Here is a 14974-nt window from a genome sequence, read left to right on the forward strand (position 1 = left end):
GGTATGCGATGTGGCCTGGTCCTCAACAGGCAGCACGTCCCGCGGGCAGAGGGCCCTGGCAGCTGCTCGGCTCTCCAACCGGCCCCCACATCCCAGGCCTCCTCCCCCAGCACACTGGCCTCGGGCACAGACACAGGACGCGGCAGCAGGCTATCCAACCGGCCCCCACATCCCAGGCCTCCTCCCCCAGCACACTGGCCTCAGGCACACACGCTCCCCCAGCACGCTGGCCTCAGGCACAGGCACAGACACAGGACACGGCAGCAGGCTATCCAACCGGCCCCCACATCCCAGGCCTCCTCCCCCGACACACTGGCCTCGGGCACAGACGCAGGACACGGCAGCAGGACAGGACGCCCAGACTGTATTTGTCCCACATATAAATTACGGTCACCTTTAGGTGATAAGTTACAAATGAGAGGGGGGCGGTGCAGAGCCCACGCAGCCCCTCCGGGCACACAGAGTCACTCACGCACGCACAGAGGACACGTTCACCTGAACCAAAATTTACAAGACGGTCCACATTGACCAACGGGGCCCGCAAAGCAGAAGCTGATGCCATCCCCGGGGACGCAGACCTGGGGACACACAGCGGCTACCAGAGGCACGTGGCGAGGATGGGCCGCCACCCACGGCTGTTCCGATGCACGTGTCTGGACAGTTTTGGCACGAGCTTGGCGGGTACGGGGCTGGGCAGGCCATGTCCGAGGTTGGGGCCGAATGTCAGGGTGAGGCCACCACCCAGGGTGCGAGGGCCCAGCGGCAAGACAGCGCCAAAGGCAAAGAGACCAGGCCATCAGGAGAGGGGCTCGTGGACCCTTCTCTGGGGCTTTGGGGGCTCCCAGGCAGCTGGGGTCGGGCTCTTCTGGGGACCAGGTCGAGACTCTGGGCCGGCTAAACTCTGGGGCTCTGTGGTAGGGGCTCTGCGAGTGGCCCGCCAGACAGCCACGTTTGCATCCTGTTTCGCCAGGTCTCCGCGTGGAGACGCACGGAGATCATACGAGTCCCGTCTGCCCAGCAGCGGGCACGGCACCCGTGTGCTGACTGTCGGCAAATGGGAGGCCGAGCGCCGCGATGGTCATGTGCCGCGTCGGCCTTGCTGATTGAAGCCGCCCCCGCTCTTCCGCACGCTCTCCGCACTTCCTCTGGGCCCCCAGCCAGGCTCCTGCTACCTCCTGGGCACCACCTGGCCTCCTCGGGGCCCTCCCATCCCAGCCCTGTCACTCCGGGGCCACCAGCCAGCTTCCGACTGGGCCGGCCAGACACCACCCGGGCCTGGAGAGGCACGTCCCCCAGGACAGCCCTCGGTGGAGAGGTGAGGCCAAAGAGCTAGTGGCCAGGGTGTCCCGTGTCTGTGCTGGGCAACCCCAGGGTCCAGAGAGCCAGTTGCCCTGTAGGAGCATCCAGGGGGCCAGCCCAAGGGGCATGAGGTGAGGTGCAGCACTGCCTGGCTGAAGGGGTCAGAGGTGGCAGAGGGACCTGGGGAGGAGTGTGTGCCCTCCAGGACAGTGGCCCGGGCCCCAGAGAGCCCCGTGCCCACCCATCACTGGGACGAAGGCCACCCAGCACTTGTGTGTGGCACGGGGACGGGACAAGAGGGAAACACCCAAGGGCAGGGCTGTGGGCGAGTACATCCACCAGCGAGCGCTGCTCCAGGAGCCGCCTCTACTTGGAGTCCCCCTCAGGGGCAGGCGCCCCATCTGCTCGCACATCCTTGGGGGTCCCCGCCTTCCTGGGCTTCTGCTTGGCCTTCCTGAGCATGTGGACCTGTCCCGAGACAGGCAAGGTCTGAGGGCTGTGCAACACTGCAGGCCACCTGGTGCCGGGTCCCAGGACGGCCGCTGCCATCTCAGCCCATCTTACAGAAGGGGAAAGAGCGGAGCGCGGTGTGACCGCGGCTTGTGGGGAGGGGCTCCCTAGGGGCTGGCCGGCCTCATCCAGCCTCACGACCTCCCCGCGTCAGGGAAGAACCAGCCGCAGCAGGACCGCCGGGCGCCCAGGCCATGCCGGCCACTCCGCGCAGCCGAGGCCTGCGGGCAGCGATCCCCCTGCCCAGCCCGCGCCGGGCGTACCTTCGGGCCTGCGGCCGAGATGATCATGTGCCCAGGAGCCTGGACCCAGGGCTCACCGTCCACCTGCACAGGTGCGGCCTTGAGGAGGGTGACACGGAAGTAGGACCCCTGGGCGATGCGGATGCCGGAGCGCAGCCCACCCTGGACCTGACCCTGGTGGGGGAGAGGGGGAGCCATGCTCAGAGGGCCGCAGCGCCGCAGCCCGGCCCCCCGGTCCCCCGCCCCCGCGCTCACCATGTGCACGACGCCCGTCACCCCCACCACCTCCAGCAGCCCGTCGTCCATGCGTGGCTTCTCGAATCTCGAGTCACTCTCGGAGCCCCACAGGTCGGCCCCCGAGCCCCAGCTGCACCAAGAAGGAGGGGCACACAGGTCAGAGGGAGGCCGGAGGGAGGCCGGGGGGGGCCGGAGCCCGGGCGCCCCGCGTGCGGGCACCTGGGGATGTTGATGAAGATGAGCCCCTCGATGCTGGGCAGCTGCACCTCCTGCCGCCCCGCCTGCAGCCGCAGGGCCCTGTGCAGGCCGCGGGAGCGGTTCATCTTCTGCAGCCCAGCCCGCACGTACACGCCCTTGTTGTGGAACCTGGCGGGGGACCTACAGTCACGGGGCGAGCCCCCAGGAAGTACATGGTCGCCAGGGCAGCCCCGCGCCCACCCCTGCCCTGCGGCACCTGCTCGTGAACTTGCCGGGCTCTTCCTCTCGTGCCTGGTGGAAGTCCAGGCTTAGCTCTGCGTCGATGCCAATCCCACAGTAGTTACTCATGTGCACGATCTGAGAACAAGACGCGTTGTCCCTTGGCCCCGGTCGGCCCCCACCATGTGCTCCCCGCTGCCCCTGCGGTGGGTCCGGCCTCCTGTCACAGAGCTGCTCTGTCCGGTGACTGCCCCACACTCAGGTTCTGAGCCGGCCATCCCCAGGCCCGGCACCCGTGTCCACGAGGGGACAGCGCTGGCGCCAACGCCAAGGCGTGGCTGGGACAAGGACGAACACCTGGACAGACGTGGTAGAGAGACGCCAGCCGGGTGCCACACCCCCGCCCGGGCACACCGGTACCTTGGGGGGCTCCGCGTCTGCCACGCTGTTCTCCCCACTGCCGGCCTCATGAGCGTCCAGCAGGATGGTCCAGCGGTCCACGAGCACGGCGTCCGCCTCGTCCACCGACACCAGCACGGAGAACGGGTCCTCTCCACTGTAGCCCGCCCCCCAGCGGAGGACCCGGCCAAGGTCATTCCCTGGACAGCGGCAAGACACACGCTGACTCTCCACACCCACCCCTCGCCCCGCCAAGCCCGGGGCCCCATCCCCCAACGTGCCAGCTGACCCCACCTGTGCCCAGGGGCAGGATGGCCACGGCAGGCTCTGGGCAAGCCAGGCGGTGCCGCATCTCCTCCAGGGCATCAAGCACCCAGCCCACGGTGCCGTCCCCGCCACACACCAGCACCCGGAAGCAGGGCACCTGGGAGAACACGTGGAACCTGGCGGCAGGGAGACAGGACGTGTCCCGGCACTGGCCACGGCCGCGAACAAGCAGGGACAGGAGGTCACCCCCGGGGCAGAAGCAGCCACAGCTCGTCCCCACCCAGGGTGCCCTCAAGGGTCCCGACCCACCGAACCCCAACCTGTTCCTGCTGGCCGGGGGGCGGGCATGGGCAGCTACCCCTTCTGGCAGGCTCACCCGGGCAGCGGCCCCCCGTTGGTCAGCTCAAAGACCTGGTGGGGGTTGAGCAGCTTCCGGAAACTGCAGAGCAGGTCGCGGCCCTTGAGGCCTCCGCTTCTGGGGTTCACAAACACCAGCAGGGGGCGGCAGTGTGGGGGCAGCTTCAGGTGCTGACGGATGGGACTGCGTTAGGGCGGGCTGGCCGGACCCCCAGAGACAGAGCCGGGCCTCCCCCAGCACGCGGCCTGGCAGTGGCGGCCCCTGCCCCTCAGCCCACCTGCCTGAGCCAGTCTGGGGCCGGCCCCTCCAGAGGAAGGACACGCGGCCACCCCACCTCACCACTGCCTGCTCGGGCTGCATCCCACAACAGAAGGGGCGCCCACAGACCCCTGGCCAGTGGGGCGGGAAGGCACTGGCCAGCCTGGAGCTCTGAGCACATCGGCCATGCCACAGCTGCCACGCCACGTGTCCTCAGACCATGCCCGCCACCAGACCCACATGGCCCAGAAGCCTAGGCTGGAAGCCCACGCAGGACCCCGCCTGCCCCTCTCAGAGCCAGCCCACTGCCAGGCCCCCGCCCACCCACACGGCAGTCAGGAGGGGCAGCCTGGCTCGCAGGGCGGCCCCAGGCCTCCCCTGGGCCACGGGACAAAGCCCGCCCCCAAACACAACGGCAGAAACAGCGCCCGCAAGAGTGGGCAGGGAGCAGGGGTCCCCACGTGGTGATGACGGGGGCTGGGGTCCCCGCGACGGGGGTTGCTGGGTGACAGGAGACAAACGGGCGCAGACACAGCGGGCAGCGGCCGCACACGGGCTCGGCCGTGGCTCAAGGCCGAGGACACACTGGGGTGACGTGTGAGCCACCGGGCCGAGCTGCCTGCGGTCACCACTTACCTGCTCAGCCCAGGGCAGGCAGCTGCCGGGAGAGAGAAAGTGCGTGTCGGCATCACCCACCCGTCTCTGCCCGTGGAGCCGGCGGAGGGGGACCCTGACCTGCAGTGGCCGCCTCCTTGTCTGGATGGTAGGACAGGGCGGCAGAAACCTGCAGACGTGGCTCACCCAGTCACAGACCCTGAACTCGTTCTGCTCTAATCCTGCTCGGCCTGAACTGGGGGTCCGGTCACCACGGGGGGTCCTTGGGGGCCAGCAGGGCCAAGGACCAGAAGCTACTACCAGGGCACACAGCGCAGGGCGGGGTCTGGGGCACTGCTGGGGCTTTGGGACAGCCTCCAGGGTCAGGGAGCATCACCTACTGGCCAGAGGAGGCCCAGGGTGCGAGCAGGGCTGCAGAGGCCTCCAGGGCAGGAAAAGCGGGGCCAGGGCCCACGACCCTGCGAGGACCGCACACACAGTCACAAACACAGGCCAGCCCTGAAGAGGTGTCCGCTGCAGGGCCAGTCACGTGGCGTGCCGGCCTCTCTCCATCGGACCTCGGGCCCCTCCCTCGGAGTGAATCAGCCGTGCACACAGACCCGGACTTTGCTCCAACTGACCGGGTATTAGACAAACTGGCCGTGGAAGCTATGGCCCCAGGCCCCGCCCCGGCGCCACTCACCAGCACGTCCGGGAGCACCAGAGCAGTCAGCGGCCGGCCGTGCACAGCCGTGTCCCTGACCAGCATGTACAGCCGCTCGGCCTCCGCAAAGCAGGCCACGTCCAGCACCACGGCACCTGTGGCAGGTGGGCCGTGAGCTCGGTTACTTGTCCTGCCGCCACCCACACGGTGTCTGGGCTGGGGCCTCGCCTCCTCCCGCGGCCGAATGGCCCCAGTTCTGGCCACGGCCCACCTCAGGCCAGCCCGTCCCAAGGCGTCCCCGCAGTGCGTGACTCCCTCCCCTGGGGGAAGCCTCCAAGGACAGCCGGGCCCAGAGACAGGAGATGCTGGGTGGCCAGAGAAGGCCACCTGGAGGCAGGGTGGAGCAGACCCGCACACCCCCCCCCAGGACCCGCGAGAGGCATGGAGGACGTTGGTAACTGCTATGGACCCACAGAGGGGAGACGGGCCTCACGGTACTGTCCTCCCACTGCGGAGATCTGAAGTTTCCCGCCATAAAAGATGGAACCCATGAGCACAAGAGGTTGTGGAGAAAACATTCTCTGCACCTCAGTCACGTTTTAGCAAAAGCATCGCGGCCGTGAGCCAGGAAATGAAACAGCACCGTCTCCCCGGCCCACGGGCCCCAAACAAGGTGAAGCAAGAGGGCAAGACTGCTCCAGCTACTCCAGGGAGTGACCTCGGACCCAACCTGACCACAACCCGTGGGGGCTCACCTTGTGCGGAGTAGACGTGGCTCACGGACACCAGGCCAGCTGCAAAGATGGGGGCGGGGGGGGGGGACGGGGCGGCACGCTGCCGTCAGACGCCAGGGGCCTGCCCCCCAGGCCCCCGACCCAGGGCTGCCACCCCAGGCAGCCCCACCCGGCCCCCCAGGCCAGGAATAAGTTCACACCACCCAACAGCGCAGCTCTCCCAGGAAGCGCCTCCCCCACTCCAGGCACAGGGCACCCCCCCAGGGCCCAGAGCAGGAAACCTCCTCAGAGGAGGTGATGGGGTCTGGGCCCCAGAGGTGAGGACGGAGACCCTCTGGGCCAGGAACCAGCTCGGGAAAGGCTCAGCCAGTGCTTGGGGGGAGCAGGGCAGCAGGGGGACGCAGCCTCGGCCCGGCAGCCCGCACACCTGCTCTCAGGACTCCCGCCCTGCCCCCACCTGGCCAAGCGCCCCGGACCAGCCCAGGCAGTCGCACCTTTGCTGGCCACAGCCTCGTCCAGCAGACTGCTATACTCCTGGGGGGACCGGCCAGGGGGCAGGCCACCCACGAACAGAGAGACGCGCGGGGCCACCACTCTGCTCTCAGCCACATAGAACCGCGTCTGGCTCATCTGCCGCAGGGACGTCTGCGGGGAGGGGGGAACGCCGAGCAGAGCACTAGGGGATGGGCCTCCCCACCCCCCGTCCACCAAGGGGGCTGAAGGGAAGACGCCCCAGGCTGAAGGCCGCCAAGATGGGAAAGGAGAGGAGAGAAAGGACACACGGGGAACTTGCGAAGGGGAGGCACTGCTGGCCGGGATGCTTAGCTGCCCGCCAGCGTGGCCTTGTGTCCTAAGGGCAGACAGACTCCCTCTCTACAAGGTAGAAGCCATGGCCAAAGGCCAGCCATTCCCCAGGGGCCAGTGTCCACACCCACTGACCTGCCGGATCTCACGAAGCCGGTCGAGCAAAGGCTCCTCGTCCGCCAGCACCGTGCGCTGGACTGCAGAGTTGAGAGACACCACTATTAGCCCCAGGCCCCGCGGCCACCTCCAAAAGCACCTGCCCTGGGCCGCCGGCGCCTGGGGGCAGGACTGGTCAGGGCTTTGACGACAGGCTGCCCGCTCACCTTGCCTGCTGCCCATGAGTACCTCCACCAGCTGGAAGCTCTTCAACCCCTCGGCCTGTTGGGGTGGAGTTCAGGGCATCAGGCCTGGACCAACCCTAACGCCCCCCCCACCCCGCCTCCCGAAGACCCACACGGGGCCACCACGCCAGGCAGGGCGGGCCCAGCACACATACCTGGCGTCCGAGCAGTGGGAGGACCTCCAGCACCACAGTCCGGGCAGTGCTCTGCGGGGTCACACGCAGGGACACGTAGGCCACACCCACCCTGCAGGGGACAAGCTCAGGAGCTGGGGTCACACAGCCCCCACGCCTCCCTCCCTCCGCGGACCCTACCGGGGACCTGGGTCTCACTTGAGCCAGGCAGGGTAGATCTTCAGGACCTCCTGGGTGCGGGGCAGAGCGCGAATGATCCAGGCCTCGGGAACACGAGTGATGCTGGGAGCGTCTCGGGCCCCTGGGCCTCTACTGCCCTCCTCCTCGGTGGTCCCACCGCTCCAGGCCTTTCCTGAGGCCCCGGTGTTGCCAGCCAGAGCAGGTGCAGGGAGCGCCTGCAGCTGGAAGCCCTGAGGGTCCTCCGTGATGTAGTAGGCCCGCAGCGCCACCTCCTTGGAGGGGGGTGGGGGTGGGCGTGAGCGGAGCCAGGCCACGCTGGGTCCCCGCAGCCCCCCAGGGACGGGCCTGCAAGGCGGCTGCGGGGTCCCTCTTACCAGCACCTCCTGACTCTTGGCCAGGCGGGGGACGGTGATGGCACGAAAGTGGTTTCGCTGCACTGCGTCGTTGCCGTCAAAGATCTTCAGAGTCTGCTTGCCTGGGCCACAGGGAAGTGGGTGCAAATCCGTGGAACGAGGCACGGGATGGGGGAACGGGGCATGGGATGCGGGGCTGGACACTGCTAAGGGGCACTTACTGGACTCTAGTGTCATCACCTCTCTCCCTGGGCCGGCGGGGGAGCTTCCGTCCACGCTGTCTTCTCCCTCCCCTGCGGGACGGTCACAGTTGGCCTCAGTCGAGGGCCGGCCCCCACCCCAGACGCCCGCTCCCCGCCGCCCTGCTCACCGGGCTCAGGGGCCGTGCTCTCGGAAATCCGAAAGCAGTGCATCTTGCTGAAGTTGCGGGACAGCAGGCGCACGCACGCCGGCGGCAGGACCATGGTGCGCAGGCGCCCGAAAGTGCACTCGGGGGCGAGAGCCGCGGAGCAGACCGAGTGGGCCTGGGGGAGAGGGCACGGGCTCGAGCCTGGGGTCCTGGTACAGGAGAGGGCCTGGGTCCAGGCCGGCCCTCAGTGATTTCCCGGGGGGCCACATTGAGCTCCCACGCAACCCCCAACCTCAGTCTCCCCTGCACAACCGAACCCCCACCCCAAAAGCCGGAAAACACCCCGATCCAAACGAGCTGTCCCCAGGACCCCCGCCCCCCAACCTGCTTTGCCACTGGACGATGCAGCCCGCCCCACTGGTCTTGGCCGCGACATCCATCCCGCCCCGCCCCCAGGACCCCCGCCCCCGCCTCAAGCGCACCCGCGCCTCTCCCGCCCCGCCCCCAGGGCCTCCGCCCCGCCCCACCTGGACGCCGCACCACTCGCAGCGCACGCCGGCCAGCACGTCGGACGAGCAGCAAGTCTTTCGGCAGACCTCGCAGCGCGCGCCCGAGGGCAGATTTCCCTCGCGCCAGTGGTGGAGGTGCGTGTCCTGCGGAGAGGCCTGTCAGCAGGCTCCGCGGAGCCTCCCCCACCTCCCCGGCCCTCCGGCCCCCGGCCCAGCGCACTCACGTGGTCCCGGTGCCCGTCCTGGTGGCACTGGCGGCAGTCGCTGCAGGCGAAGGGCACACAGTCGGGGTGAACGTGCAGCTCACACACTGGGGGACGGGCAGGGTTAGGGCCTCTCGCCGCTGCCCACCGACCCTGCCAGACCCCTTCTCGCCGGCCTCTCTGCTCCTGTCTGGGGCCGCCCCTCCCCTGACCGCACATTCTTTAACCTTTTGGGGTCCGACGTGCGAGACAGGAGCAGTCCCCCCTCCCTCGGCGGGATGGGGACCAGCTTCTCCGCTCCTCTCCCCTCCGGGCCCACCTCAACACGCAGCCTGCGCCCCTGCGGTCCCCTGCACCCGCCTCCCCGCTTCCCCGCCTCCCGGCGCGGACAGCTCCAGAACCCCCGAACCCCACGCTAGAGCTACCGCCTGACCGCGGGGAAGGCTGGGCGCCCCTGGGCAGCAAAGGCCAGGTCCCTGGTGAGAAGGGAGTTAGACCCCAGAGGAGCCAGGCAGGCTCCTGGCGGTACCTTCGCAGCGAACCCCGGGCGCCTCCAGGCTCTTTCGGCACACGGCGCAGAACCTGCGCTTGTAGAGCCCCCGGGGGCCGAAGCAGTGGGCCACGGGGACCTGGAAGGAGCACAGCTCAGCCTCAGCCTGGGCCCTAAGGCCTGGCAACCGGGTCCCTAAGCCCCACTTCCTCTCTGTCCCAGGGAGCTCCCATCACCAGCCCATGCCACCTGCCTGACCGCCACACACCCCTCGGTCCTCCCGAGCACGATTAACAGGATGCTGTGCCTCTCAGCCCCTCGGTGCTCCCAGGGGTCCTGCCGGGGACTGCCCTGCATGCTGACCTCCCCATTCCCTGTGCACGACCAACTCAGGGCTGCCTGGGCCGTGATCTCAGACAACCCCTACTGTAGCTCAGGCCCCGGCTGGTCCTGCCCAGGCCTGATCCAGCTGCACAGGTGCTGGCCACTCCCCCAGGCCTATTCCCCTCCGTGATACACTTCAGGCCACCCGGATAAAGTACAGGTGGAGGAGGCCCACCAACAGGCAGGAGGGGCAGTGCTGGGTATCAGGGACCCTGGAGAAGACAGGGTCAGAACCATCGGGAAGTGACGCCCAGCTGCTGCCCTGGGAGGGGCTCACAGGCAGGGATGCAGTCTGCAGCTCAGGGACCCAGACCAGCACAAGGGAACACTCCCACCCCAGCCCCCCAGTGCTTGGGCCACTGCCCACCCCATCCGACATGCTGGCCTGACTCCCCACCACAAAAGCTGGTCTCCCTGCCCCTCTGCGCACTCCCCCCGCAGGTGCAGTAGCCCATGCTCCATACGCACGCGGACCAGGCTGGGTGCCACGCTCGCGCACGGGGTCTTCACGTGCTTCAGGCACTTCTCGTGGGACATGAAGTTGCAGACTATGGGAATGAGAGCCCCGTGAGTTGCCCCCGTCCTGCCCGGGAATCAAAAGACCCCAGGTCTTGGCACGCGGGAGGACGCCACAGCCAGGGGGACCGCCAAGGGCTGTGTGGTAGGGTGTCAGCATTCTGTGACGGGGCAGATGGCCTATCACGGTGGGCCCACCCTCCCAAAACTTCCTGACCCCAACCCTTGTCATAGGGGTAGGGGGAGGGCATGGAGACAACCTGATCCTCTGTCCCACCCCAGAGAGCCCAGAGCGGGGAGCAGGGCCCTGGTGGCTCTGACCGTCCTGGATGACGGTGTGTTCTGGGGTCCCGAGAGTCCCCCGTCCAGCGCCCTATACACACACGCACACATAGGCCCAGTTCTTTCAAGTCTCTGCTGGGGGTGGGTGGGCAGGCGGGCACTTGGCCAGCTCCTGCACCTCTACCTACCCCCTATACCAGCTTCACCAGGGACACACTTCCCTCACTCCCCACAACTGCATACACCCCTAATTACCCCTCCCACACACGATGTGCCTGCCCAGACCACAGCCAGTCTGTGATAGACCAGGATCCCCCCAGCCCCCCGAGGCAGGCAGGGTGGCTGGCCCAATGAGGGCTGCACCTGCCCCGGCCCAGGGAGTACAGCCCAGAGGCTCCAACAGTGGTGAGCTATGCTCTCAATGCCCACGGGGGCAGCAAGAGGGCACCCTACACATCCTGGGGGGGCACCCAGCCTGGCTCGGCTGCGGGCAGGCGGCCCCCAGCTTCCTCCTCTGGCCCATGCACCTAGTCCCTGCTCCCCCCACATGCTGGGTGCTCCCTGGCAGAAGGGGCTCTTCCTCCCATGCCCTTGTCAGGCCCCTCTGCTTGCTGAGGTCACCGGCTCCTTCTCCAGAGCTGGGGAGAAGGTCCGCACAGCTGCCCAGTGAAGGCCTCCACATCACCCCCATTTCCCTTCCATGGGCTTCTTCGCCCCTCAGACCTAGTGCCCACCTTCAGGAGGCCATACCCGCGAGGGGGACCTGCCACTTGCCCTGGCATTAGGCATCCTGTGTGAGGCGCCCAGTCTCCTCTGCAGGCTCTAGCCTGAATGCTCCCTCTGTCCCCAGAGCCAAAGGCCCGTCTCCCTGAGCAGGGCAGAGGTTCCCCGCCCCGTCCCCTGCGGAAGCGAGCAGGATTAGAAGAGCGGACCCTGGCAGCACACGTGTCAGCTGCCCAGGAGCCAGAGGAGGGAGGGCCTCCTCACCCCGCCAGGCCGGCTTGGCGGCGGCGTGTGAGCCCTGTTGGGGCATGTCACACTCGGGGTGGCAGGCCTGGCCCAGCTCTCTGGGAGTCTGAGCCTGGGCAGCGCCAGCACTCAGGCCCTGTGGGCAGCAGTGTGCACCCAGGAGAGAATGGGCCAGCACCAGCCCAGGGGAGCCAGTGGCCCAGGCCAGCCCTGCCTGGCCGCACTGCTGCCCCTTGCACCTGCTCAGGGTTCGCTGGCCTCATCCGCACTCACTGCACCTGCCCTGCGCTGCCGCGACGTTCTTTCCCCACTGGATCCCAAGCCAGGTGAGGGCGCCTAGGGAGCAGATCTTTCCACCGGCCTGGGGGAGGGGCCGCGGCCACTGGACGCCCCCAGACGCCCGCAGGAGCTGGCCCTCATCACCTCCACGGAGAGGTCTGGGCCTGGCACACTCCTGCCCCGAGGGGCAAGGGACTCTATCCTGGGGAGGCCATTGCTGGAAGTGCAGAGGTCAGAGGTGAGGTGCCCGTTCTGGCCCAGGTACTGGGATCTGCGATGGGGTCGCGGGCGCTCACCGTCACACAGGATGCCGGCCAGCCCCCAGATGAAATCGGAGCAGAGGTGGCAGAAGGTGGGCTTGGTGAGCGTCACCTTCCTGAAGCTGTGACCCGGCGCGGCGGGGCCCAGGGGCCTAGCGCCCGCCCGCTCCGGCCCCGACCCTGGCCCGGACCCCGGCCCCGACCCCGGCCCGGACCCCGGCCCCGACCGCGAGCGGCTTCCGGCGCCCAGCTCCGGGCTGGAGGTCGGGCTGCCCTGGCGCGGGGAGCCGCCGCCAAGCCAGGCGCGGGCCCCGGGCTCGGCCGCCGCCGCCATCCCCGGCCAGGGCGGCCCGAGCCCCAGTGGAGGACGACTGCGGGGTCAGCACTGCGGGAAAGAGGGGCAGCCGTCCCCAGCTGTGCCCCGCGGTCCTCGCCGTGCTTCCGACTGCGCCTGCCGTCACTGCGCAGGCGCGCACCCGCGGGGCGGGGTCTGGGGCGGGGTCCCGGCCCTTGGGCGGGGGCGGGGTGGGGCCTGCGGGATGGGGGCGGGGCACGAGCGGGGCGGGCCTGCGGAGCAGTGGGTGGGCCGAGGTCCGAGCTCCGCGGCCTTTCGGGCAGGTGGGTGGGTCAGGTGGCCCGACGAGGTCCGGTGGCCGGACGAGACAGGCACACGACCTGCAGACACCGACGCGAGAGGTGTTTGCACCTGCGGCGCCCGGGCACGCGCCTGCGCAGACGGACGCCTCCCACGCGGCACCGGGATCCCGCTCGCGGCTGCTCAGGGCGACCCGGCAAACGTGCGGCACTGCCCCAGGTCCCCAGAGTGGGGTCTGGAGGCCAGGCCCTGCCCTAGGGGGCCCCCGTCTGGAGTCAGAGGGCCGGGGAAGGGTTTGCGGTCTCGGGGTGGGGGGTCCCAGGGTGAGGTCCGGGGAGGAGCTAGGCCCTCTGGGCCCCAGTCTGGGCGTCCATGGTGGAGGAGGAAGGCGGTGGAGATGGCTCTGGAGCTGGGACGGCCTGTCTGCCCTGTGTGCTCCCACCAGCCGTGCATGGGCGGCTCAGTCTGCGGGGTCTTCGGACGCGTGGACCCTGCCCCGCCGCGAGCAACCCCCGGCGCCCGGCCCCTGTCCTCATCACAGACGGGGTGGTTCCTTTCAGGAGGTGCTCCCTCCCGTCATCTCTCACTTGGGAAGCCCGAGGGGCTGGCATCCTTCCCTCTGGACCCCGACCTCGTGGGCGACCTAAAGCGACCCCACCCCGGGCCTCCCGGACCCTTCCCCGCTGTGAAAGGCCCGCCCCCACCGCACTCCCAGGGAAGGCAGTGAATCCAGCCCTTGCCCTGCCCCCCAGCGTTGTCTCGAGGACGTGTGGGGGTCGCGTCCACGCGGGGCATCCTGCCCCATCGCCTGACAGCGCTCCGGGGTCCCCGCCCCTGTGGGCCTGACCGCGGATTGTAATGCGCGTCGCCGAGCCGGGCGTCGTGGGCCACGGCGCTTCCGGGGGACCTGCCTGATCCCTGCTGCGTCGTTGTGGGCTGCCCTCTCCCGGGACAGGCCCCGGCACGGCAGGGTGAGCAGGGGCTGCAGGGCCCCAGAGGAGGAGGAGAACGGGGCAGGGGACACAACCAGGGGAGGATAGTGTCCGGGGGAGGGCGTAGTAGGGAGGGAATGCCTGGAAGTGCGTTAGGCCTGCTGGGAGGGGCTGCGGAGGCGGGAGAGAGGGAGGGCGGGGCCAGGGACGGGCCCAAAGACCGGGGCCAACCCCTGAGAGTGGGGGGGCTGGGCTCCCAATCCTGTTGGAGCACCGGCTGTGCACCAGGGCGCTGGGCTGGCACCCCTGCCCACCCTGGGGCTGAGTGCTGGGGCAGACAGACCAGAGCAAACTGAAAAATAAGGCGGGAAACGCCACTTGGTGTGTCAGTGCCTGGCCGCGGCGGACGGAAGGAGCCGGGACTGAGCCACCAGGAGGACAAACATGCAAACGGGGGAAATGGGTTGCAAAGCCCCGGGGCCGTGATGTTGAAAAGGCAAGGACGTCCCTTCGCCGGGGGCTCCCCAGACGGGCCCCTGCGCCCTGGAGCATTTAGCTCACTGCCAGCCCCCCCCTCCTCCCCACGCCCTGAGGCCACAGGGCCCTGACTGCCCACACTCCTCTCCTCAGCAACCCCCAAGCAGCCCCAGGCCAACCTGCTTCTTGGCCCCAGGAGGGTTGTGACCCAGCCATGGTGCCTGTAAGAAGCAGGGGTTTCTATTGAAGCCCACTCCCCATAATTGAAACCAGCTGACTTCTAAGGACGCAGGATTTCAGGACATATCTTTCTCCATTTGCGAGAAAGCGGAGTACAGGAAAAACATCTTGAGAAGAAAAGTCCACGTCTGACCATTTCCGCAGACTTTAACTGCTTTCTGACCCAGCATAGTAACTAAAATGGCAAACATACTTCCACCAAACTGTCCCCTGACCTGCTTGGAATACCTTCCAAAGTAATTAGCAGCTTCTAGATGAAGCTTAAATCTAAACCTCTGCTTGGGACACATAATAAAATTCTAGACAGGCAACTTAAACAACAGACATTTATTTATCTTGGTTCTGGAGGCTGGAAGTTGGAGATCAGGGTGCTAGTGTGGTTGGTTCTGGTGAGGGCCCGCTTCCTGGCCTGCAGACACCATCTTTTGGCTGTGCTGGCACATGGGGGTGGGGACACTAATCCCATCATGGGGCCCCACCCTCATGACCTCATCCAACCCTAATTATCCTCAAAGGCCCACCTCCAAATGCCATTCCATGGGGGCTAGAGTTTCAGCATATTAATCAGTGGGAGAATCAATGTTGTTTAAGTCACCCAGCTTGTGGTGTTTTGTGTGGGAACCGAGGCAAACTAATGTACGCACAGACCTGCCAGCCTGCCTGGAAGGCCCAGAAACAGCCAGTCCTGCATTGTTTGG

General features: G+C 67.9%; 1 protein-coding gene across 7 annotated transcripts; it reads right to left on the minus strand.

The window, feature by feature from the left end:
- Positions 1-347: 347 nt before the first annotated feature.
- On the minus strand, positions 348-12501 carry DGKQ (diacylglycerol kinase theta). 7 transcript variants are annotated; one of them, XM_067734790.1, is made up of 23 exons: positions 12069-12499; positions 10195-10274; positions 9382-9481; positions 8874-8913; positions 8668-8793; positions 8162-8349; positions 8013-8084; positions 7813-7913; positions 7457-7710; positions 7280-7370; positions 7107-7161; positions 6919-6980; positions 6474-6624; positions 6001-6039; positions 5285-5400; positions 3748-3899; positions 3399-3547; positions 3126-3304; positions 2743-2906; positions 2508-2654; positions 2307-2418; positions 2073-2225; positions 348-1767 (listed from the first exon to the last, which is right to left on the minus strand). In XM_067734790.1, exons 1-23 carry the CDS (start codon positions 12364-12366, stop codon positions 1666-1668), a joined length of 2931 nt encoding a protein of 976 aa, XP_067590891.1. In that variant the 5' UTR covers positions 12367-12499; the 3' UTR covers positions 348-1665. The 7 variants fall into 7 exon arrangements, with proteins under 7 accessions (XP_067590891.1, XP_067590890.1, XP_067590892.1 ...); XM_067734789.1 differs by having other exon boundaries at positions 8162-8315; positions 8874-8959; positions 12069-12498; XM_067734791.1 differs by having other exon boundaries at positions 2743-2843; positions 8162-8315; positions 8874-8959; positions 12069-12497.
- Between the last annotated feature and the right edge of the window lie 2473 nt (positions 12502-14974).

This window comes from Pseudorca crassidens, chromosome 4 (genome assembly GCF_039906515.1).
Source record: "Pseudorca crassidens isolate mPseCra1 chromosome 4, mPseCra1.hap1, whole genome shotgun sequence".
Classification (NCBI taxonomy): Eukaryota; Metazoa; Chordata; class Mammalia; order Artiodactyla; family Delphinidae; genus Pseudorca; species Pseudorca crassidens.